At 39.2% G+C, this 24,402-nt stretch overlaps 1 protein-coding gene across 5 annotated transcripts in view; it reads right to left on the reverse strand.

Annotated features, from left to right (window-relative positions):
- The window catches only part of gria4a (glutamate receptor, ionotropic, AMPA 4a), a 107,536-nt gene extending 89,246 nt beyond the window's left edge, over positions 1 to 18,290 (reverse strand). For all 5 annotated transcript variants that reach the window (XM_072392590.1, XM_072392591.1, XM_072392588.1 and 2 more), the window contains exons 1-2: positions 17,953 to 18,290; positions 14,585 to 14,743 (exon numbers count right to left, since the gene is read on the reverse strand). In XM_072392590.1, the coding sequence (XP_072248691.1) occupies positions 14,585 to 14,743; positions 17,953 to 18,046 (253 nt within the window). In that variant the 5' untranslated portion in view covers positions 18,047 to 18,290. The remainder of the gene's footprint in view (positions 1 to 14,584; positions 14,744 to 17,952) is intronic.
- Between the last annotated feature and the right edge of the window lie 6,112 nt (positions 18,291 to 24,402).

A 24,402-nucleotide genomic window follows, 5' to 3' on the forward strand; every position in this document is an offset into this window, starting at 1 on the left:
CATGACCGACACACACAGTTTGAAATAAATGTGGTTTCATATTACGAGGGCGATTCTGCCACACTTTATTATGTCACAGCCCACTTAACTCCAGTCATGCTGTATTGTGTGGCAGATCTTGATTGGTGGACAATAAGGGGAAAAATATTGTTGCTCTGTTTGGATTGCCAGTAAAATAATCATGAGCAACAGTGTCCTTGCGTGTGAGAGCCACCAATGTCACAGCATTAATATCTCTCTGGAGAAAGTATTAGTATAAAGGATTTTATTGAGGGTCAGATCCTCTGGGCCTAATGACAAGCAGTCATAGGGATAAAAAAAAAAAACCTAGCTATGAAATGAAACCAATGAAGGAAATCAGGGATATTAGGATGTGATTAAAACATTAGATTCATATATATATGTTTGTCAAAAATATCAATATTTTGTAATAAACGTTTCAAAGCACTTGAAACGATCACTTAGTGTGAAATATCTTATAAAAGAGTGAAATTTATACAGCAGCCATGGCTTCACTTGTAATTATGACATAGCATCTTATCCACAAAGACAAACCAAGAATGTAGACAGCTAAACAAAGTTGTCTTCAAGTTTTAATTAAGTTTGTCTCTCCCAAATAACAAGAACTAAGAGCCTCTCTGAGATTGCTGCTTGCAAACATGCAATGAAACTTATGTTGTGCTTTATGAGAAAGGTGTGACTCTTTTAAACCTAACCAATAACTAACAGATCAACAACCAAAAGTGTGTGTTTAAAAAGTGTGGCCATGAGTATAACAGATATGTGAATTTCACAAGAGGGATCTTAATTCTGTATAGAATTGAGTATCTTCCTTCTCAAAGTACTTTCTGTATTTGCGTCCGTGTTCTGCTTCTTACAGCAAGGAATCTCGTCTTCCATTCGCATTTCAGTCTATGCAGTTATGAGGCTTTAAATGTTAAAAGCTCAGACATCCCTCTTCTTTTTCTTTTGACTGTGAGTGGAAGTAAATGAGACACATTCAGGCAGCATCAACACTGCACATCAAAGCACCACTAGAGTGTGAGAATGTGTTTCACTGCGTTTATGCTTTGAAATGTTTGTGCTTGATCAGAGAAGGTGTTGTAACTGGTGCCTTATCAACAGAGTCAGGGGTCTGACTTCGGCTCAGTCAAAAGAAAATCTGCTGAGATGCTACCAGGATGCACAGGTTCGTACACATCCTCCAAGAACAGACACGCTGACTTGTTTGCAATTATGATCCAGGGATTTTCTCTGTTTCCACACTCGTTAAAGGAAGAAGACGGACACGAAGAAGCTCGGGGGTAAAAATAGAAGCAAGGGAGTGTCCATCCATCACTGTGACTGTCTGAAGGGCTAGATCGATTGTGTGCATGTGTGTGGGTGTGGGTATGTGTGTGTTTATTTGTGTTATTTGATGCACTCCACTACCTTGGAAAGAAGAGCTAGAATGTGAGTGGGCAAACTGTGATGGGACTTTTGACACAGCAACACATCCTTCCTGCTCACACACACACAAACACACACACAGATAAATTGGTAAGCTTAAGGAGATAAATACTGATGCGGTCAGAAAAAAATGACCTCGAAGGCCAGTAAACACAAACAGGAACGCTTTCATACACACAGCAACCCTCTCGCTGCCTTACATAACAGTTAGATGACTTACTTTTATTGCATTGCTTAGTGGGTGGGGGGCTGTGTGTCTGCGTGTGTTTGCATGCGTGTGTAGGTGTGCGTGTGTGTGTGTATGATATGTAAATGCTTGTGTTTATGAATGCTTGTGCTCCCTGCCTCTTTATGTGTGTCTGCCCCCTTGATAATCGCCAGAGTGTGTAATTAATTATTTTCTTCCATTTCCACGAGAGCCTTTTTCTCTTCATATGAGCCCTGTTCCTGCTCTGATCGCTTTAATAGCTTTTTTGCTTCCTTTTCTGTCTCTTCCTATTTGTAAGTGTGATGAATTACCTGCTGGTTACCGAGGAATCTATTACCCGACCTGAATACCAATGGGCCATTAGGGATGAATTGGTTCAAGACTGGCACTGGGCTTAGAGTAACATTTGAGAGAATCTCAGTGTTGCAGACGAGCAAACATGCTTTTGATTAATACAGATCAACATGTGTGTTCTTACATTTACAAACAGACACATCCACACACACACACACACACACACATTAGTATCCGCCAATTAAAGAGAGAGTGAAAATAGCTCAACTTTAATGAATTAACAACCCATAGATCGGTGGGGGGTTGTGTGCATGTGTGAGTTCCAGTGTCTATGTGTGTTTGTGCATGTGTGTAAAGGTCATGTCTCTCATCTCAAAGTGAGCCTCAGTGAGAAGGGCTGAGTGGCAGCACTCATCAATATTAACTAATGCCCTTCCTTTTATCTACATCATAAAACCATGGAAACAAATGCACACGTGGGTTTCAGGGACTTCTTGATGTGTACGTGTGTGTGAAGCAGAGTTAGACTGCACAGCGAGCCTGGTGCTTAAAATGGAATGCCCAAATAAACAGTGCTGTTGTAAAACTGCATGACATGAAATAATTCACTTGTGGAAAAAGAAAAATATTGACTGAAAGTTTACTTTAAGTCCAAACATCGGTGTTGTGGCAAAAAAGACACAAAGTGGAGGTGATGCAGTTATGTGTCTCCCTCAGTGGCTAACGTGACAGCTCAAGTTTAGATAAAGCCTTCACTCACACATCACAGCTTTTGGTCCCACATGACTTTTAACAGCAAATGAGTTATGAGTAAAAGTAATAACTGACACAGGAGGCAATAAAAGAGACATTCAGAGAGTGACAATAGCAGGAAACATTGGAATTGAAGTGGAAACAAAGAATAAATTGCGAGCTCAACTCACAGACAAAAAGGAAATGAGGATATAAAAGATGGAGATGGAGAAAAATAAGAAAACAGAGGGGCACTGTGCACTTATGTCCAAGTACATGTACTCATGAATATAAGAAAGCAAGCAGAAGAGGAATGAGAAGAAAAAAGAGAACACAAAAAGTCTGCAAATGTAAATCCTTTGATTGGAACATGAAAACAACGGCAGCTAAGCTTGGAAACAAAAACACGTCACAATCAATTACAGCGAACATGGCTCCATTCGCCATGAACACCCCTGTGTTTTGCTAAGGCGACACGTAACACTTAAAATCCACTGTTATCTCTCCTCATGCTTTTCATCTTCCAAATGCCAAAGTGAAAAGCAAACAGAGAAAAACAGACATTTTTTTTCCTGTTTACATCACAGCTATCGTGCCCACTGGGGAAATAGAGGTCTTAATGAAACACATTAGACAGACGGAGGCCGTTGAGGCTCTTACAGTGCGAGTGCATGCAAGTGTGTAGGTGTGGGTCAGTGTGTGTGTGTGTGTGTGTGTGTTAAACAGACACAGTCACAGCCTTTCATCCTGGCAGAGTCAGATTACCTGGAGGAAACACCGCTATTCACTGAGAGATACTGCATGGTCTAATAATATCATTCAGCCTTCATTACTGTGGAGACCAGAGAAACCACACAAGAGAGCGTAGTGCTGAACCTGCAAATGACTGATGTTGTCTATCTGACCACAGTAAATCTATTCAAATGTTTTTTTCTCATTGTTGCTTTCATATCATTTGGCTTTGCACTGCAGTATGTTGTGGGAAGATTTAAGTCAGCTCAAGGGTTCTGTAGTCTGTAAAATCTGCAATAAGAATTTCTCAGTGCGTCTCATCTTGCCTCGAGGAACCACACACCCAAAAAACTGAATTTCATTAATATGAGTTTCATGGAGCTTTTGTATCAGCATGACTCATTAAATGCCGATCCATTGTCTCTTTGTTTTTCACACAGTTGCTTCATCTATTGGCTTTGATTACAAAGTATTACTCCCTCAGAGTTACACAAACAGCTGTAACCACTGACAAGACATCTCAGGCACATTCAAACCTGAGGTCACTGTAATGTTTTATCTGAACAACCAAGTAAAGCCTCTAAAGAACAATGTTTGACATGTTATTATCACACAAGTGTCCACAAAATCCCAGCTCCACAATAACCACTTACTATATTGTTGATTATTATTTATATCATTATTATCATTTCTACTTCTACATGGTAATTGTATTTATTTATGTATCGATTATTATTTGACAATAATCATAGCTATTGTTTCTTTGAATTAAGTTTGCCTTTGTTCATATGAAATATGTCTGAGCACATAAATTTTTAGTTGTAAATGGAAAAAGTCCCCAACCATTTATGTATATATTGCATCATGTAGTCCTAATTTCTGAGGATAAAAACAACCTATTCTTCAAACATAAGCAGGACAAACAAGGGAATCATCAGATATGATTCACATGAAAATTGCTAAACATTTAGACATCACTTGTGATCAAAGGAAAGTTAGAAAAATGTGGAAACTGATTTTGTAAGACACTGAACCACAAATGCACAAAAAGTTTTCAAAAGATCTGAAACTCACTTTTAATTAGGATGACGGGTACTTAACAGACTACAAGACAGATGGTGAAAAAACTTTTTTTTTCTTTTTTCTAGCAAATAGCTTCAAGTGTCATTGGCCTTCTGCACCAGAAATACAATGAAAATATCAATGAACACTTAGAAAACTTCATGAACATTTATAAAATGGGGTTAATTAACACGGTTGACATGCTGGACCTGAACCGCAAGATGTGGAGCTAATTTGCCACACCAAATGCTCACTGAGCTCCTCCTGAAATCCTCTATGAAACAAGATCAGCGGCTTATCAAGGTAGGTGCAGGGTTAGCTCTGGATTTTCAGTATCACAAAGCTAGTCCTTCTCGGGGTTGTTTCAACACGGGGAAAAAAACAAAAACAAAAAAACAACCTACTTCGGGGCAGGTTAAGTTTTGAGAAAAGACATCAACCCGCATAAAAACACCACCTCTGACCAATCACTTCTTTTAGAAAATGAAAAAGTAAAACAAACGTCAGTACGTTAACTGTGAGAGAGTCTCTGCCCACCTCCTACTGGCTGTTTGACTGGATCAGCCAAAGGGAATGTTTTTGTAGTCTGAAAAACAGGACATGGAACTAACATTTATGACTGAAATATAGAAGTAAAAATATTTCTTAAACAAAAGAGTACTTATAATTTTTCTCATATAATGTAAAAGAAAGAGAGTTTTTTTTCTCTAATTCATCAGCGTGCAGTGTATCAAATTTGCAAAATTGCGTCAGTTGACGTCTGTACCATTATCTTCACATCCACATATATCTTATAAAATATATTTCAAATTAATTCAAAATCATTATACAACTTAAACTTGTTTTTGCTCAGCATTTCTGAGCCGGTATGTCAAAACTTCTCATTTACTAAAAGTTCACCGACTGTTTTGAATCACTTTTTATGTTTGTTTCTTAAGCTTATTTGGAGCAGCCAGTGTAAAATCTGGCAGAATACATTTGAAACTTTCTGTCACAGTTTCAGAATACATCTCTGTTACATTCAATAAATAAAATACACAATCCAAAATCAATTGGCTCTACCCAGCTTTAGTGACAATTAAAGGCTTTCAGCATGTTCTTTCTTTGTTTCTTTGTTTCTTTCTTTGTTTCTTTCTTTGTTTCTTTCTTTCCTCTTTTGTCTGACAGGATTATAAATTGTGATTGGTCAACTGATGTCAACTCCATCAGTTTTACATGAACATGCACATATCCCCAGTTGAAAAACCTGGATTAACTTTTCGAGGTGATAACCAGAATCGTGGTACCACTAAGCGAGATCTCCATTGTTCTGGTCTGTTCAGTCAGTTCACCTAAAGATGGATTCATTTAACCTGCCTAATACTCCAGGTTCATGGTCTCTTACAGATCTGCTACAACCAAAACAGCTAATTTGAATCACAATGACACCAATACTCGTATTAAATAGAAACAGCTGTGGCTAAGCTGCTGTTTCTCCTCAGAATCTATTATAAGTATAATGACATTATAGAGGTACTCCATGTTGTTCTTTGCTAGTATTATGATACTTTTCTAAAAACGACTGACTTCAACTCAGGGCTAAATAGAAGCACAAAGATTTAAACCATCCAGTGTATTACCATCTTGTGACTAACAAAATAATGCCTGAGGGAAGCTACCTATAATGTTTAAATTAAACTAATACATTATTGCTATTTCATTAGCAGCATATGGTATCTTGTTACCCAAGTATCATTTATGTCAGAGTCATCCAGCACTTTCTTTCTCTTTCCAGGGTTTTCAGGTGTCATTTCACTCTGTTTTCCCCTGTGTAGCCATTGAGAAGACATATGACTGTGCAAAATGTTACCAATAAAGATGATGGCACAGTGGTATTGTTGAATCAAATCACCTGCAAGACAACCGAGGCATTTAATAACAGAAATAAGCAGAGCAAAGACACTGTTTGAGCGGATCCTGGAAATATAGACAAGTTGGTAAGACAATGTGTATATGTGTAAGAAAGACTGAGAGTGGGAGTGAGACTGTAAAAAATGTATTCAAAAGTGTGTGTGCGTGTGTGTGTGTATGTAGTTAGGAGCCGCTGGGTTGAAGCCAGCTGCCCAAGGAATCTATTTAATCAAAGCTCCAAGCCTGGGTACACAGAGTGAACGGGAAATACCGATGTAGTCCTGGGCAAAGTGTGTTTATATGTGTGTTTGCACTGAGCTCATTGTGTATATGTGTGTTTAAATGGTCATCAATGCATCAACACACTCTCAATTAACATCTAAATCAGCACTGAACCAGTAATTTGCTTGTCAACATGGGAATATAGGCTTGTTTCCACTTGGAATCTATAATGAGACATGCTGGAAGCGTGCCGTTGAAAAACAACAGCTCCAGGAAATGTGGAGAAACAATGGCATCAACCAGACTTTGGCATCAGTGAAGTGATTGACCTGTTTTTGAAGCACCACTGAAACATTAAGCTAGCTTTGGCACTTGAGAAGATCTGTAAAACTAGCTGTATCTACTACAGCTACATCTACTACATTCATCAGCTGATTCACCACATCAAGTAGTTACAGCTACTGTAACTGGAGGCTGTAGCAGCCTTAATGGACTAAATCACATTTCTTCACAGTCTTTCATTTACTATATGACATAGAACTGAACTATTCCAATGTGCTGTTGCTGTATTTTTGTTTAGTCATTAATCCAGAACAGAGATGATTTGATTAGATTTTAATTAACGCATGTGTAGAAGATACATACATTAGATAACAGACAAAGAGCTTCATCCATGCTCTTTAGTAGATTGCTTAATCCATTAGGTGAAAGAAAAAAAAATCAAAGGATAAAATAACCATACATGCATCTATCTAACACAACATTTTTTGCAATCAAAAACATTTTTCAGTGGACATAATTTCATATTAAAACTGAAAGGAAAAAAACAGCTAATGATTACATATTACGATTGATTTTTGGGGTGACAGCGTATTCTTTAGCAGTGATCCTCTGTAAATGAAACAGTGGTTGAGAGATATCAGCTTCAGCCTACAATCTCTCAAGTTTATAATTTCTTCTGTCCATCCATCCATCTTCTGGAGGAGAAATATGGACGACTAGTTTAAATGAAAAACTCTGTGTATAAGTACAGAAATATGTAGTTGATTGAGATGAATATGTTTATGAGAAAAGTTGATGGCTCTTAAGGTGAGCTCACAGTGAACAGATTTAGTTTTTATCAAAACAAACTCAGGTGTGGTGCTCTGTTAGTGCAGATCATTTAAAGAACGCTGTCATGTAAACCTTGATGATAATGGTAAAAGTGAAAATAATGTACCCCAAGGCAAAATCCTTGAGCAACACCACAAGGAGATGGACAGATCAAAACCAATTGACCTTTTTTTTCCGTTCAGTGTGTTTTTTAACACACTCTTGATGTGGTTTTTGCCCTTAAAAAAGTGAATGTGCATAATAGGAGATGGAACATTTAAGCCACATAACTGCTCGGCTGTTTTCACTTTTCCACTTTTTTTTTTCTGTTTTGCAACGCTTCAAAAGGTTGCTTGGAGTTCAGTTAACATTTGTTGAGTTACTGCATGTGACAAACAGTTTTTTTGTGTTTAAGGTAACTTGGAAACTTTTCTTTTATAAGTTTGGAAAGTTTTATTCTCCTATTGCCAGATAGATAAGTAAATGCAACAACCTCCCAGTTTATTTTTGATTTCCACGGGGCATCACCAGTAAGTGCAAAACAAATGCCTCTCGATGCATTTGGCTAAACCTTCAACAATGAAACATTTGCCTTTCAGATCATCTTATTCCTATGTTTGGACACTTTAACAAGAAGAGTGGTAAGGTTTTGAGTATGAAAAGTTTCAGTCTCTATTTTAAAAGTTTCATTGACAAAAGATGTTTTCCATTCAAAGTATGTTAATAGAAACATCTCTTTTCCACTTTTATGTCATCATGGCTCATCTCAGTTTATTTATTCAACCAAAACCAACTTGTTCAACTCAGTCACTAATTGCACTGCATAAAGAGCCTTAAATTCTGAAAGAGGGAAACATCATATTCTTTTATCAATCCAAGTGTAGTATTTGAATTGGTGACACTTACAGAAAGTTTTTCACATTAATCAAGGTGTAGCCTAACTGCCATCACAGCTGATAGATTTTCTCTTTCGCTCTTAATAACTGGAGGGCAAAGCAAGATGGACGCATCAAGGCGCATCAAGACTCCATCAGCTTGACTCTGTCGGCTATAAAGATAATCAGGTGCTGCCTGCATATAAATGCAATCTACGGCAGTCAATAATACGTAAACTGTATCGATTTGTGAGTGATTCACCATAGGCACAATCCATATTAACTCATGATGAGAGATGACGTTATGCACCACTGCAATAATCAACCGCTCAAGCCACACTAGCCCCAAATCATTGTCATTGTCTTTACATGATAAAGAATAGAAAAGAATAGAATAGAGGCACCCATAAACTGTTTGGTTAAGAATAAATGCATAGAAATAAAAGTTTCATCCCACATATCATGAATCACATTTACAGCTATGACTGCCTGATATTGCTTACTGTCCTTCTTATCAATTTCGATCTATCTTAATCACACTGTTTCAATGGACTTCTTCTACACTGAAGACAAAGAGTGTGCCCATGCATCTCAAAAGCACATTGGTTTGTACATGCACACAAACAAGTAGCAGCAAATTCTCAATACAACTTTGCACTGGCTTCCGCTGAATGAGGACAAAATCTAGCCCTAACCTAACCAAAGTTTCACTTTTCGTCTCACCCTAACCAGAACCATTGGAATGACATTTTACCTCTTTAGGATGTGCTTTGGTCCCCATAAGGATTGCATGTCCCAATGCAGTAAAATTAACACATACACACAAACATGAACTGCAGTCCATGGTCTTACTAACCTTTTTGGATTAATTTCTACAGTATAACACTGTAAAACAGAGAAGCAACAGTAAGCCCCAGTGGAATATTGTGCTTCTCTGGATGAGGCACATTAAAAATGACTCATATACATCTACCCAGATGCATCAAAATAAGACTCAAATGCACTGTCACACAGATATATGTATCGATGTACTAAAAGAGACAGACCCGCTGAAACAACAAAGAAAGATTGACAGCATCAGAGAATACGTGGATGCGTGACCCTGGTACAAGAAAATGAGTTGTATTCCTCTGCGAAAATGGAAAACGATGGAGGCCGGGGATTTTTATGAGCCATTCACGCTCTCTGAATGCAAGAATAAAGAAGAACTGGCCAAGGTCAGACTCAGAATTCCCTATTCTAATTCGAAGCATTGCTCACCACCCGGAGCAAGAGTAAAGGATTAATTTAGAGATCCATTCACCACGCCTGAGCAGGGGGCGTGGGGATGGCAATATGTGACGAAGAAAAGAGTGTGACAGAGGAGAGGAAACAGGGATAGGAGAGAGGAAGAGATGTGACAGGACAGGGAGAAAGTGGCCTACAAAGTGTGTTGAGAAATAAGGGCTAGAGAGGAAAAGAGAAGTGGTTCTACTTGTTATGTGTAGCCTGCAGAGAGACAGAGCAGACAGTTCATGTAGAAGAGCTTCATTTTCAGTGTGCCTATCTCTAAACCTGCGAGACAATGATAGACGATAGGTAGGCAGAGACAGGCTCCAGTCAGGGAAAGCGGATGAGACAAACAGGGACGAGAGGAAGATCAACAGCTATGGAGTTGATACCTGAGAAGAAATCATGTCCTGAAACACACAAGAGAGAAGAAAATATCCAGAAAATGCCCTCAAAGAATCAGACTCTTCTACTGTGTACTTTTCTTATTGCCAGTGCATCCCTTGAAGAGAAAACCAACAATTCATTAGTCCATCTCTCAAAACTGTCTGACTTCCCTCGAGTCTCAGAGGCTCGGAGGCTCGGAGGCTGAAGCCCATTCATTTCAACTGATGACATAAATCTTTCAAATTGTGTCATGAATATATAATTACATTTTCAAAATAGGCCACTTAATTTCCTCAAACAGTCACTGCAGCTCTTAGCAAACTTAAGTCTAAAAGGAAAAAAAACTGCATTAATTAGGGAATATTTTCAGTCACTGATGAATGAGTTTTACTGAAAACAAACTTTAGTGGCTGTGTTCATGGCAAGGGAGGAATCTGTCAGTGAGGCCTGTTAATAATAGTTTATAGTCAGCCAGAATAAATGTTGACATGTCATATATCTGAAAACCAGGGACACATGTTATTGAATATGTATATAAACCATTACATTTTGCTGAACCACATGGTTTTGGTGAATAAGAAGGAGGCCAAAAATTTGTCCTGAGAAGAGAACCACTATACACAATGTAAAATATTGTTTTCTAAGCATGGCACTGATGCCTAAGGACACCTTGCATATATTTCATATGAACAGAGATGGGGATATTATGCATATAATTGATTTGCTGACACTATTCACTTTGACGAGTTGACTGTTACACTCAAAGTTCGAATTGTGAGTAACTGTATTAATTGTAATTTTTAGTCTCCTATTAGCTTCAGAACTGATGGAAACCCGTACAGGATTAGATCATTTTTAAAGGGATTTGTTAATCGTAATAATAATTTTAAAAAAGAGCTCTGACATCATCCTGTAACTTATGGTTTTATAGTTTCATTACCACTAATTGCCTTCTTCTAAATCTTCTTCTACACTATCCAACACTGCCAAATATAAATTCTTGATCATGTTGCACCAACTCATGATTAAAGTTATGAAACTTGCACTAAAATGTCTAAACTCAAGTCTGTAGCTTTCCATGGCTTCCCTATTTTGTCAAGTAGACGCACTCATAAAAGCATCATTTGATGCATTCTTTTCCAAGATTTCACAGGTCTCATTTCACACCTACGGAAACTTGTTATATCCAGTACAAGTAAAATTAAATTCTCAGGGTTTTAACAATGTTTGGCTGCACACAAATAAGCAGTTTTAAATGAACCACAAGTAGGTCATTGGGATTAAAGTGAAAATAGTAGAAACGGCAGTGAGGCAACAAAGGAAGAAGAGGGTCTCTGGTGCCCACTGCAATCTGCCTCCATCAGCCAGGCCTCAGTGCATAAATACAGACTGCAAAACACTCGTGGATTGTTTTATTTTCTCAGAAATGATTGTGCTTTTACCCTTAGCACATGCATTTACTCATTGCTAATAAATTCATACACCTCCAGGTCCAGTATAAGTAACCCACCTGATGTGTTTCCATTGTGTACCTTCCCACTCACCCAGCTTACAGGAACAGATGCAGTATGTGATTATGCTTGTGGGTGAGAGGTGGTAGATGGACTATTAATTTTCCAATCATTGTAGGCAGTTTTAAGTAATCTATTCATTCATCAGCGTCTATAATTTAAGAAGTAAAAGACAAACAATCTTGGAAATTGGATTACACAGTTGTGATTTATGATTGCATGTGACTTGCATGTGGACACAGAAATGTCTTCCCCTCTGGGTTATTAAATGTCTGATGCATTTTACTTGCATGTAAAAGAATTTCAATCATATGCCAGATGATGCTTAAGGCATTTCGGACACTGAGAAGCTTTTTTTTTCCTTCCAGTGAAACACGTATTCAAGATATTGTGAAGAGGAGTTGCTGTATAAAACTATATTGATTTTGCTCGTACTGCCCAGTTAACAGCCCCGGTGGTCAATTTGTTAAAGCTTAATGAGATAAGGAGGTAAAACAGTACAACACAATCACTTGGAAATTTCCTTAGAAGTAAGATGGATGAACCATAGGATGGTGTTAATGAGGGGATGTGATATTATACACCTCTCAAAGAAATTCTACCTTTAAAATACTCTCTGCTATATTCACACCTCCCAGAACACCTTCACACCCTGAACATGCTCTCTTTTCGCTTTGATTTTTAAACATTTAAACCGCCACACACTATTCATTAACAATATGCTCCACTGCTTAAATCTTTCTATTTTGTACTTTATCAAAGTGCAAATACATCAAATAAACATATTCAGAAACTAAAATTAGCCTTTATCTCCGCTCATTCACACACTCATTCATTTGGCAGGTGAGCAGCAGAAAATCATTCCTATCTCAAACAATAAAAGGGGAAAACAATGAGAGCCAGATACACCTCTAACTTTAATCTAGCACAATTCAAGTAGCACAAACCAGTGTCAATCCGCAAATGTTAAAAAATCCAGCGATAAAACTTCTGCCATGCAAATGCAAGCAGACAACTACCCTGAGACCCAGAAGCAAAAGGTGTTTATCATTTTTTTGTGAAATATTGCGATAGTGAAGAACTACTTGCAGCCACTGACAGTATATAAAAGCTGTATGTTGCCACTGAAGTGAAGCCAATGAAGAGTGGAAGTACCTTAAAGTCCAAAGACACTGAGCATCAACTTGGTGCTGGTTTCAGATACTGTCTCCATCTGAAGTTAAGTTTAGCACAGAGGTGTACATAAAAATATATGTTACCAGGCCCTTTGGTTTCATTTTGGCTTGTTGTGCACCTCTTGATTTTTGTGATCTGTCACATGCTGCACAAACGGGTGCAAGCAGGTCTGTCTCAAAGCAATTATTCCAAATGTAACAAAAGCATTAAACACTGCTTAGAAGTACACCACATAATTACATTTGCACACTAGGAAAGTCCATTTGTGTGTGCATAACATACTTGGTATACACCTTCATTTTGTGTTATTCCAGCAGTGTAGCACTATCATTTTCTTTGTTGTGACACTTACTGTTTATGTCTGCAGCAAATCCAGGATGCTATATTTGGCAACAAAATGCTTACGACACTGTGTTGAGGTAACAGTTCACTCATGCAAATGACCTTTGTGTCAAGCATAATCTCGGCTTGTTAGAATTAGAAAAGGATCAACTTCTCTCTTGAGATACCCAATAGGTTATTCCCACACATCATTATGGTGCCAACTAACTAATTTCTCTTCTTCTGATCAATGTGCAGGTCAAGTAATTGTTATATTTCCATCCAACTGGAATTTCTAAGTTAATGTGTTGATTTTTGGTGTAAAACTAAATGTAAATAAAACCTAAAATCTAAAGTTATCTATTTGGTTTTCCTTAGTCTTGATTTTTTTCGTTCTTTGATCTTGTTCTATCCTTTTTTATGGTACAACTCAAAGGGAAAAGTATCAATTATGAAATACACTAAACAAAGACAGTTAGGAGCAAATGTAGGCTGTGTTTCATACTGCTGGAATGGGTCAAAAATTCGGATTCTCCAGTTATTACAACCCATAGACTGTTTCATGCATTTTATGAAGATAACATTTTTATTATTTAAAAAATTATTGTTAAAAAATTCTCACGTTTCTAGCATGCTGCCCTGTTGGCAAAAGGCTGCCTACGTAGCATTGTTAACACTAACTTGCCAGTACAAACATGACAGACTCTCCCTCACAGGCTTTTAGGTCAAGTGGGAATATGAAGGAGTAGATCTCAACTCCCAGAGTAGAGACGGGGATGGTGAAAGATTAGCTGTCATCCTTCAAATGATCAGAGAGGACACACGTACCAACTGTTCTCCTCTGTTCTGAACACAAAGGACCCATTTGAAACTCTGTTTGCAGCTGTCCTCAGACTAATTATAGTTGCATTAAGCTGCAATATTTTGTGAAAGGCAACATTACCTCAAAGCAGACAGAAGGAATAATGTGAATAGTTTTGAATGATAAATTGAAGAAAAGAAGTAATGGGCTGAGCTATAGCTATCTGCAAAAGTAATATTACCCAGAAGTGTGACGTGTTTTGTCCTTCGGGGTCCAAAATCAACATTTCAGAAAACCGACAACTGTTGCACACAAGCCACTTTCAAACAGTCCACTCATCTGCTGTGCATTACACAATAATGAAGTTGTAGCTACATCATTTACGTAACATGACTGCCTAATTAAAGAAACCTTTATCCAGCTGAATGGAAAGATTAGCTAGAGCCAATCAAACGTAGAGAAGGAACAATAAAGAGAAATGTAGTGAAAAGGAGATATTGCTTCAGCCTCTCTCTCTCTCTCTCTCTCTCTCACACACACACACACACAGGTAAACACTTACATGCGTTGGTGACTGCAAAGCTGTTGGCGGTCTCTATGTTGTCAACATGTGGAACCAGGTTAAAGGGTGCTTCCGTAGCATTAGGGCTGGTGTTGTGAAGGAAGATAGCCAGTCGGAATGCTGTGTACTCCTGATCTGTATTCCTAATGAACAGTCCACCTAGAGAGAGGGACAAAGAGGAGGAGAAGGACAAAGATGGGGAGGAGGGGAAGTGAGTTATTGTGCGATGGACAGGGGTTGAATGGGAACGTGGTGAGAGATTGAGAGAGGCAGGGAGAAATGGGGAAAAAAAAGATGGATGAGGAGGGCAGAGAAAAACAGAGGAGGGGACAGAGAGAAGAAGCCAATGTCTTCATTAGCTTTGTTATAAAAGGTAATTTTCCTGTTGGCACATCGTCACGCCTTGTCTTATGCATAGACATGAATACAAACACGCTTCTGAATGCTCACACTATTCATTTCATTGATGAAATCTGAAAACGACAGAAAGGGAGAGCGGAAGAAAAGAGAAACAACTACGCTGACAGGGGAGGCTAATGGGTCTGAGAGGACATGAAAAAAAAAAGAGGTGGATGACCAGATGATCATTTTAAAGGACAGGAGAGAAGGAGGGAGGCAACTGCTGAGTTTATATGAGTTTGTAAAATGAGAACACCGTTCTCCCCTGTGAAACATTTAATGAAAATGAAGTGAAGGGATTATTAGTCACAATAAAGTTGATACAAATGAAAAGAAACTAGAATAGCAAAGAAAAGCAAATCATGAAAATATGAGAGAAAGTGATGGATTGTTCACAATCTCAGTTTAAAATGAAGAAGGAAAAACAACAAAAACTCATTTAGGGATCATGTTATCCACTCATGACAATCTCAAATAACATGTCCTGGCCAGAGAGGGGCAGTCTCTATTACCGCTCCCAGATAGGACACTGATACTGTAACTGTAATCGACCACCAGTAACTGCTAAAAACAACAGAATGATGATATAATTGATGATATAAAAAGTGAGAAAAAAAGCAAACTACTGATAGCAAGTAAAGTCTATGTGTAGCTTGGTAAAACCAGTAACAATGACAACCCATTCTGAGGATAAGTAATGAGTGTCGGAGGTGGGTCAGTCAGGGAAGATAAAATAACCCCTATCAATATATTGACCACATTCAGAGAGTATGGAAAAAGCTTCTGGGAAAGTTTCTCCCTCAATACATGATTTACCAAACATAAGGATAATCTGATCTGATTTCTGTTTTCTGTCTAACATGATTTTCCAAAGTTAATAACTATATATAGGACTTTTAACTCACTGACGAGCTTCCAAAACATTTGGGATGCCAAGAAATCCTGCTTGCACACATGTTGCTGAACTGAGATATCAGGTGAGCACATGATGAATGAGCTGCCTTGTAGTCAATGTCAGGTGCAAAAATCAACACACAAAACACATCTTATATGCAGGGGGGCTAAAAGACTGAAACTTGAAGCAACTGCGTTTGTTTCTCAATATCTGACGTTACACTGTAAATCTTTGAGGAAAAGAGACTTAGAAAAATCTTATTGTTATGGTCAGACTTTCCTTCAGTGTTAACCTTTGATATTTGAACCCACTCAGTGGACGTTTTTTTTCTCTATGATTGTGCAATGGTTTGTTTCAAATGATACGCCAATGGCAATGGCAATCACTTCCTCAAGATTTTGCAAAAGTACACTCAGTTCAGTTGAGTTGTTTTACAGTGATAGATCGTGGAGCCTTCCCATCGCCCTGGGAGACAGATAAAAAGTAGGGTGGGAAGTTGGGTGACAAGGGAGGAGTTGGGAGGCAGAGCTTTATGAATGAACCTGTTGTCACTACACAACAGGGACTGTCGTCTAGGTGTCAACATGTGTCTTATTCAGGCCAAAGATTCCCTCAGTTTTCCTTGTGTTCTGTATTTATAACCAAAGACAAGTTAGACATCCAGAATATAAATACGCACAGAGACCTTACAACTGTATTGTGTGTCGGTCGTGTGCAAAGCCCACTCGCTTTCATTAGAAGAAGAATTCCGCTCAAAAGTGAAGGTAGACAATTTAAGAAGACTTATTTTATGCGATTATCAAGTCGAATTAATATTGTCATTATGAAAAGACGAGCAAGCACATTTACACACACTTCAGCTCCATGGCGAATGTAGACGTGGCCCAACATGACACGTTATTGCACCAGTTTCTCAAAGAAATGCGCGTTTCTGTCTCTCTCCTGCACACACATGTTGAATTACAACCGTCTGCTTCCACTGACGTTACACTGGTGCGCAGTGCAGAGACTAGCAGGTGAGTCCTCAAGTGAAGTGGAGGGCCAGGGGAGTGATCATGTATGTATCCAATATGTCGGTGTATCTACAGAAAATGACATTTAGGAGGGAAGGAAAGAGATCATGCTTTATTCCGCATGAATATGCATGCAAGCATGTTTACTTTGTGTATGTGTCGGTATATAAGCGTGCACTCACATGCGGAATACTTAAAACTGTGGGAATGCACAGCATGCACCATGCGTGTACATCCACGAATGCATGTGCATAGTGTACATGCACACATACACGCCTAAACATCAGTACAAGTATGTGTGCGTACGAACTGGAGAATATTTAGCGCATTAAGTTTATTGGCAGCTGTGGGGAGACAGAGTCAAGGAGCCGAATCTCATTATAGGACCTCCCAGCTGCCCCCCCACGAAGAGTGATGCAGTGCATTCATTATCACACGCATGCCCGCTTGAATGCGTGTATGTGCGTGTGTAAGAGAGAGAAAGAAACAGAAAAATTAGTCTGCATGCGTGTGTGTTCCCCTTGTACTGAACAAACCACTGATGATCCAGCTTGAGTTAACTTTATCTCTGCTCTGTTCGGAGGGCTGAAATAGGCTTACCCCGCACTAACACGGGCTAAATGGAAAAGGGCAGGCAGAGAGAAAGAAAGCGACAGAGAGAGAATGCTGCAGTGTCTAAACACAGAAGACTAGAACGGAACAAAGCTCCCTGAAACATTCATGAACCCACAACAGCTTTTAATATACCAACAAACACAGTAAAATGACAAACAGAGTGATAGGGTCTGTGCGCATTTACGAGCCATATGAGTCAGAACTGAGAAGGCATGCTATATTGGTTTCTGAAAAAAAATTGAATAAAAACAAAAAAGAAATGATGCACCACTGAGACCACCCTTCTATGATTTTGTCTTCTTCTGTAACAACATTCTTCGATATATTTCTTGTGTTCTACAGTGCTTCTTCTCGTGGTTACTGCCGCCCGCTACAAAACACTCATATTCAGTGTATTGTGTCAGATCTGAGTGCCCGTGCGTAAAATCAGAAAGCCTCCAACTCACCTATCTGCACTGAGCTGGGGAAAGCCCCTGTCGCCAGCCCCCAAAGGGCGGAATACACCCAAAGAAAGTGCCAAGAAAAAATATTAATCCTCATTTTTTTCTTTCCTTCAATCCTTTTAGAAACTGTTGAGAGACATCGAGAAAGGGGGGAGATGCGCAAAAGAGAAAAAGCGTCAGAAGAAGATATCAAAAATAAGAGGACGAGTTTTTTCCCCCCTGCGAGTAGTATTCCTATTCCATGGTGGGTTCGCTCGTTTCTTCCTCTGCAGTGTCCGCTCTGGAGAAAACGGGGTGTCCGGTGCACATGTAAAGAGGAGTGGGGAAACTCACTGGAACGATTGGCGAGCTGGGAGAACAGGCTGCATGGAAGAAGTGGACATGCGCGCCCCGTCTCTATCTCTCTTTCTCTCCCACACACCCTCCCCTTCTCCCTCTTTCTGTCTCTCTCAGTAAAATGGTCTGCCTCTTTCTGAGCCCTTCTCCGCCTCTACATCTTCTACTTTGCCCGCTCTCGCTGTAATACTGCCTCTTGATAAGGTCTTATCGGACTAGTATAAGAAAGGTATAAGAGAATGCCCATGAATGCGCGCGTGTTTGCGCGCACTCCTTCTTGGTTTGCCTTCTCTTGACGGTATTCAACAAACAAAACTCACATTTTTAACTGTCACGACTTCCTCATTTGTATCTTGATAAATGTGTGTTTGCGCAGCAGAAAGAAAAACTAAGTGTTCCGGGTGAAAATTAGAAATGGAAAATTAATCTTTCCTGATTTATTATGTTTTGATCGGCGACGCAGAGCAAAGTGAAATTGAGTAACAGAGTTTGTGCTTGTGCCAAACTAATTGCATCGCAAAGCCAATTCATCCTATGCGCAGCCGCTTACTCGTCTGTCAAAGCATTCTCTGTGTGTGCCACCAAGGCAGCCGCCTTCAAGCTAGGGGACCTCCTAAAATCATCATCATTACAACGTCATGACTTTATGAGCGCAAACATCTGGCGTCAAACGGGGTAAAAACAGATTCACACATTGGAAGGATGACGAGACCATTTAACAGCCTGAAATAACGAGATGTTCTAAGTAGCTTTAAGTAAGGCGATAAAAGAATCATAGCCAGGAGTACAGTACGTTATGTTACAGTCATTTAATCTAGCCTGCCTGTAGCTGGTCGGTAAAACTGACAGACGGTCTGGGATTGCGTAGGTACACGGCGGAGAGCACAGTTTCATTTTTCCAGATGGCAAAACGAAAGGGGTGCTTCACGAATTGTCCCAGAGAACGATGCGCTCGGCTCATCGCGTCTCTATAGGGTTTTCCTGCTCGGCAGTGAAGCATACGGGTGTATCACTATCCTGGAAAACAACATTAAACATTTCCTCACATTTTGCACTACACCTTTCACCCATAATCTAGATTTAGACCAAACAGTTCTTCAAGAATTCAGCTCCACGCACAAAAATAGTAGCTTCTGGTTCAACTTAATGTTTGATTTGTAAAAAAAGAAAGCCGACACAAACTGTCCTCAAATCAAAGACAACTCAAGTCTCTAATGGGCAAGCATGCATTGATCGGTGTGGGTAAGTTGTTGCTTGCATCAGAAAATGTCATGGGTTGAGACACATTCAAAAAGCACTAAGAGAATACAACATCAAGTCGTCTTTTCATTTACTGTTATAGTCAGCTTCTGGTTCCTCGACCAGCACTGAAGGGCTCTGTCCATGGTGCTGAACTCAAACGGGGCTACAGTCGTGCGGCAGGCTGAAAAAGGGGGACGGGGGGACTCACCAAGATATAACTCCAATAAAGTCTCTTGATAAAGGTGTGCTAATCAGTGAAATCACCTTGTGCTGCAAAGGGAGACTTTCACCTGGACTACACTATTCTGGAAAAATCAAAGAAACACTGGCTTTCCTATTCATCACATATCTTTTGTACAAATACTATTACATACTGCACAGTTCGAAGCATTTCACCTGATTGCAACATCATTACAAAAATGCAACAATGTATAAGACAGTCTGGAGCTACAACAGACCCCTGTACTCTGTGCTGCTTTGTACAGCTGCCAGTTGTACAAAAAAGGATGCAGTGCAGAAAAACTCATCTCAAGTAACTGCAACAAACGTTTCCTGGTAGACCAGGGTTAAGCCATCTGTACAATAATTTCTTTGACTGAGTACTTGATGGAAATGATGATTCACAGTTTATTTTTAGCCCACATTTTTCGCAGATGTGACATGGTGAGAAAATGTCCCATGTACTGTGGGGAGTTCATTGATTTAAGAATGCTTACTGAATGCAATGATGACTTGTACCACTCTCGTATAAGTGATTTTTTTTTCAAGCTTGTATAGTCAAACTTGGAACTGCACAGCAAGTGAGCTATATATAGGATGTAAATGGTGCTGAGTATTATGGCAAGGATACACAGTTAATTATTTTTCTTATCATATTACAGAAGCATAATGGAAATGGCCAGTGGTGTGAGTACATATGTACTTACTGATCTATTTGCATGATTGCATTCACACTTGTACTCTCACAGATTTAGAAAGGCATTAAGCTTCCCTATGGGCCAGGCCTCCCTGTGAAAATATGTTCCCTTTACTTTCAGGAGACTTGTTGGGTGTCCAGGGGCATCTTTAAAGGGTAAATGTGCAACCAGTCTTACCGCAACACTGACATCAGTGGATTGTAAAAACATATCAATCTCCTCCAGGGTTTCCCTTCATCAGTCATCTACAGCAGAGATCATAGACAATATAACCTGATGAGTGAGACTTTTTTTTACATAAAGAAAAGCAACCAAAAGCATGCAAGAAAATATATGAGGATATTCAGACTGTTATGGTATATTCTGACAACCAAGAAACAAACTATAATGCATTACACACAACTACAAGAGGGAGAAAGGCTCTCCTTCTGGACAACAGAGTAATCAGACAGAGTGTATTCAGTCTTCTTCACCTCTGTGGCAATAAGAACAGGTACAGAGCTCATTTCTGCACACAGCAACAGCATTACACAATGACCCTCTACAATAGTGATTTTAATTATAATGACTGTTCAAAATGCAAATCAAAACTGCAACGAATAATAGACTAGTGACAGTCACGATTTGAAGTATGTTTTCTGTCTGTCCTCATTTGAGTCTGTCCCCTTTTTCTGTGAATGCAATTTTGTAGGAGTGCCTTGAGAGAAAATCTTTAAAAGATTGCCTCAAGGCTTCACTTATATTTAAGGATGAGCTAATCTGATTTTGTCATCATAGGTAAAGGTTTCTGCGAGCTAACATCCTTTCCAGTCTTTTGAACAGTACAAATCAGGAACGGATAAGGGTGGAGGGGGGTCATTATATCTGATGTCCTGTTGGACTTAAGTAGGAACTGTGTTTGAACTTAGGGACAAAGGTCCCTGTGATTTGATTTTTTTTTATTAATTCTCCACACAGGCTCACCACCCACATGGCGGAAAATCAAAGGAAGATATATAAAAGAGGTAATTCTGGTCTGACCTGTAGAGAATATCTTGTTTTAATTATTAAAAAGAAAGGGGGAGAGGGGTCAGAGGAATCTACGGTAAAGTTTCCAGCAATCTGTCAAGCAGTGTCCACCAAACAGTCTTTGTTTTCCAATCCAGCACACAAATGCGCCAGCTGTAGTAGTGTACTTGGAGAAGAATTACAATATTTTGTTTGCCACCTGATCAAACTCAGCATCTCCAAAATTGGCCATTTTGTGCTGCTGACATTTTCCAATTTTTCTTGTAAATGTAGAAAATGGATCTTTGCCATGTCATGTATTGTCAATGTTTTGTATTATTAAACATAAAAAAGAGAAGGGTGTTGTCTCAGCTTTGAAAAATTTAATGAGAAATAAATCTTTGCAAGGATTTAGTGTGAAGCACAGTTCATTATGCTGCCCCTTTTCATGCCTAACCAATGTGATATAATCCATTTTTAAATATATAATAATAAAAACAGTAATGTGCAAATGTTTTTTTAAATACAAGTAAATTGAGGAAGTTTTAAGGATAACAAACCAGACCAAACTCAAAACTTGAATATTTGATGTGACCACCCTTTGAATTTCAGACAAGAACAAATTCACAGACAGAAAGATATAAGAGAACTCATAGGTCCTTTGCTCTATGTCTCTGTTCTGCTAATATCAAGTAACTGCGGACGATGTCACCGTAGCAAATATTGCTCAGTCTCCCTTATCTTGCAGTAATCTATATATCTGTGTCAATATCTAAATCCACTGTCCCCCAGGCACTCTTTGTCTGCCAGATGGATGCAGTTACTTAGTTCACAGTCAATATGCCACCTTGATATTAAAGACTCATCAAAAGAGAGTCCTCTAGGCAGGTGGTAATACGCTGACTCAGACCATTATTTTGGTAAATTAGTATAATAAAAGTGAGGGTGAAATCTTTACCTTTTATTGGAATATTTTTTTCCCGTATTCACATTGCAAGCTGCAAAATTTTCTCAATCAAATTAACATTTAAAATTCAAACAGATGTGCAGCAGTACATATTCGAGTACAAAGCAAACTAGCAGGTCTAACATTAAGTCTCAACTGGCTGGAGTTCAAACGTGTCATGGCTTCTCTGGGGTAATCTCAGCTGCCAGTGTGACTCCACTACACCTGACTGGATCATAATTGAATATATTCAGTTTAGTCACCAAGTCAGGAAAATTAGATGTTTAGATCAATCTATATGTCTGTCTGTCTGTCTGTTGATCAATCTATCTGTTTAATCTGTTTAATTGTTCCTGCATGAAAGGTTACAAGAATAACCCTCCAACTTTTATCCCTGGTTATTCATCCATCCATTCACTCTTCTTTCTCGCCATACTCTGCTCATGATGACTCATCAATCTAAATGTCCTTTTCCTTATCCCTATCACCTCCTCCTTCCCCACCCTCCTCATACTCCTTTTCCTACCGCTCTTCTGCCTCATCCTTCACCTTAGCCATGTGCCCTATGACTCATAATCTTAACTGTATTCCTCCAACTTTCCATCCCTCCTTCAACCCTCCTGCATTTCCTTCAGCACATCATTAGTATAATATCAGAATCTACAAGCCCTCTCTGTAGTCTTCCTTCACTCTTTTCATCCTCGTTTGCCCCCAAGCCATTTTTTTCCTCCTCTGTGACCGACAGCACTGAGTGAAGTCATCCTTTTTAGCTTGTTTAGCTCAGCAGTATCCCTTTTAGCCACCCCCCCTGTCTTCTTCATACCACACCCTACAAATAAGTTATTGGAAACAGACAAAAGGAATATTTGCAGAGGCCTATCAACTGATGGTGTTACTGAGTTTGCAGCTGGGGACTCATTGCATTACTCTAAGTAAATTGAGGATCAATGTAAGTCAATGGCAGCTGGTGAACAGTGCATTTACAACATACAGCAGCTATTTGCTGTGCCCCTGTGACTTCAGGCTGATTTCCTTATTGAAGAGATGGATATGCGGTAATGTAGAAAGGGCCTAGGGCATTGTTTTTCTCATTATTATGCAAATTCATGCTCCTCCATGTTGGTTGAGAATATATTCCATTGTAAACCTGCAAACTTGCTGTAGTTTGGTAAAATACAGAATTATACTCAGATAAAAAAGCCATCTCTATAAAAAGGTGGGCTTTGGCCACCCTTGCGTTTCTGAAAGTGAAAGATCATTAAGAATTTCAGAAAAAAAAAAGATGTCAACTATTCACTGCAACATGTTTAACATCAGTGTAAGGCTGAATCAATATCCCACGCATCGTGTGCTTTGAAGAGCTTTGAAGGTCTTCGCAGAACACACTGATGATCGGCTGAAGTACGAAGCTCATTATGGTTGCAGTCTCCACTCAGACTCTCTCAGACCTGCAAAATTACAGCCCCCTGTGCCAGTATACCATGACTTGGAAACAAGTGTTGTTATAGTTCAATTCAGTGACAAGAGTGGCAGTGCGCAGCATCAGTATGACAACCAGCAAAAATGAACCTCAGGCAAAGTACAAGCAGCTAAAACTGTGAGGTGACTTCGAGATCAAGCAAGCACACTGCTGTTCATAATCATCATCCATCCGTCCATCAATCCATTTTCTGTACCCGCTTGTCCAGTGCATGTGGTGGCGGGGCAGAGGGGTGGCTGGAGCCCATCTCAGTTGCCACTGGGCGAATGGCGGGGTACACCATGGACAGGTCCATAATCATCATAACAATAAAAAATATACAGATGTTGTAAAGTGTGACATTATTTCGTGACAAACATGCTGTACTCACAATCAGTACAATCACATGCAACATTTGTGCATAGGCAATACACACACTGTACCCACACACATTGGAGTATGGATTTGATTTAAACTTTTATCAGTATCTCTCCACTACTGTAGAAAATAGAATATTCTAATCGGCTGCAGGGTGTTAATTAATTCGTAATACAAGACACCTACTG

This window comes from Leuresthes tenuis, unplaced genomic scaffold (genome assembly GCF_036924035.1).
Source record: "Leuresthes tenuis unplaced genomic scaffold, fLeuTen1.0.hap1 SCAF_9, whole genome shotgun sequence".
In the NCBI taxonomy this organism is placed as follows: Eukaryota; Metazoa; Chordata; class Actinopteri; order Atheriniformes; family Atherinopsidae; genus Leuresthes; species Leuresthes tenuis.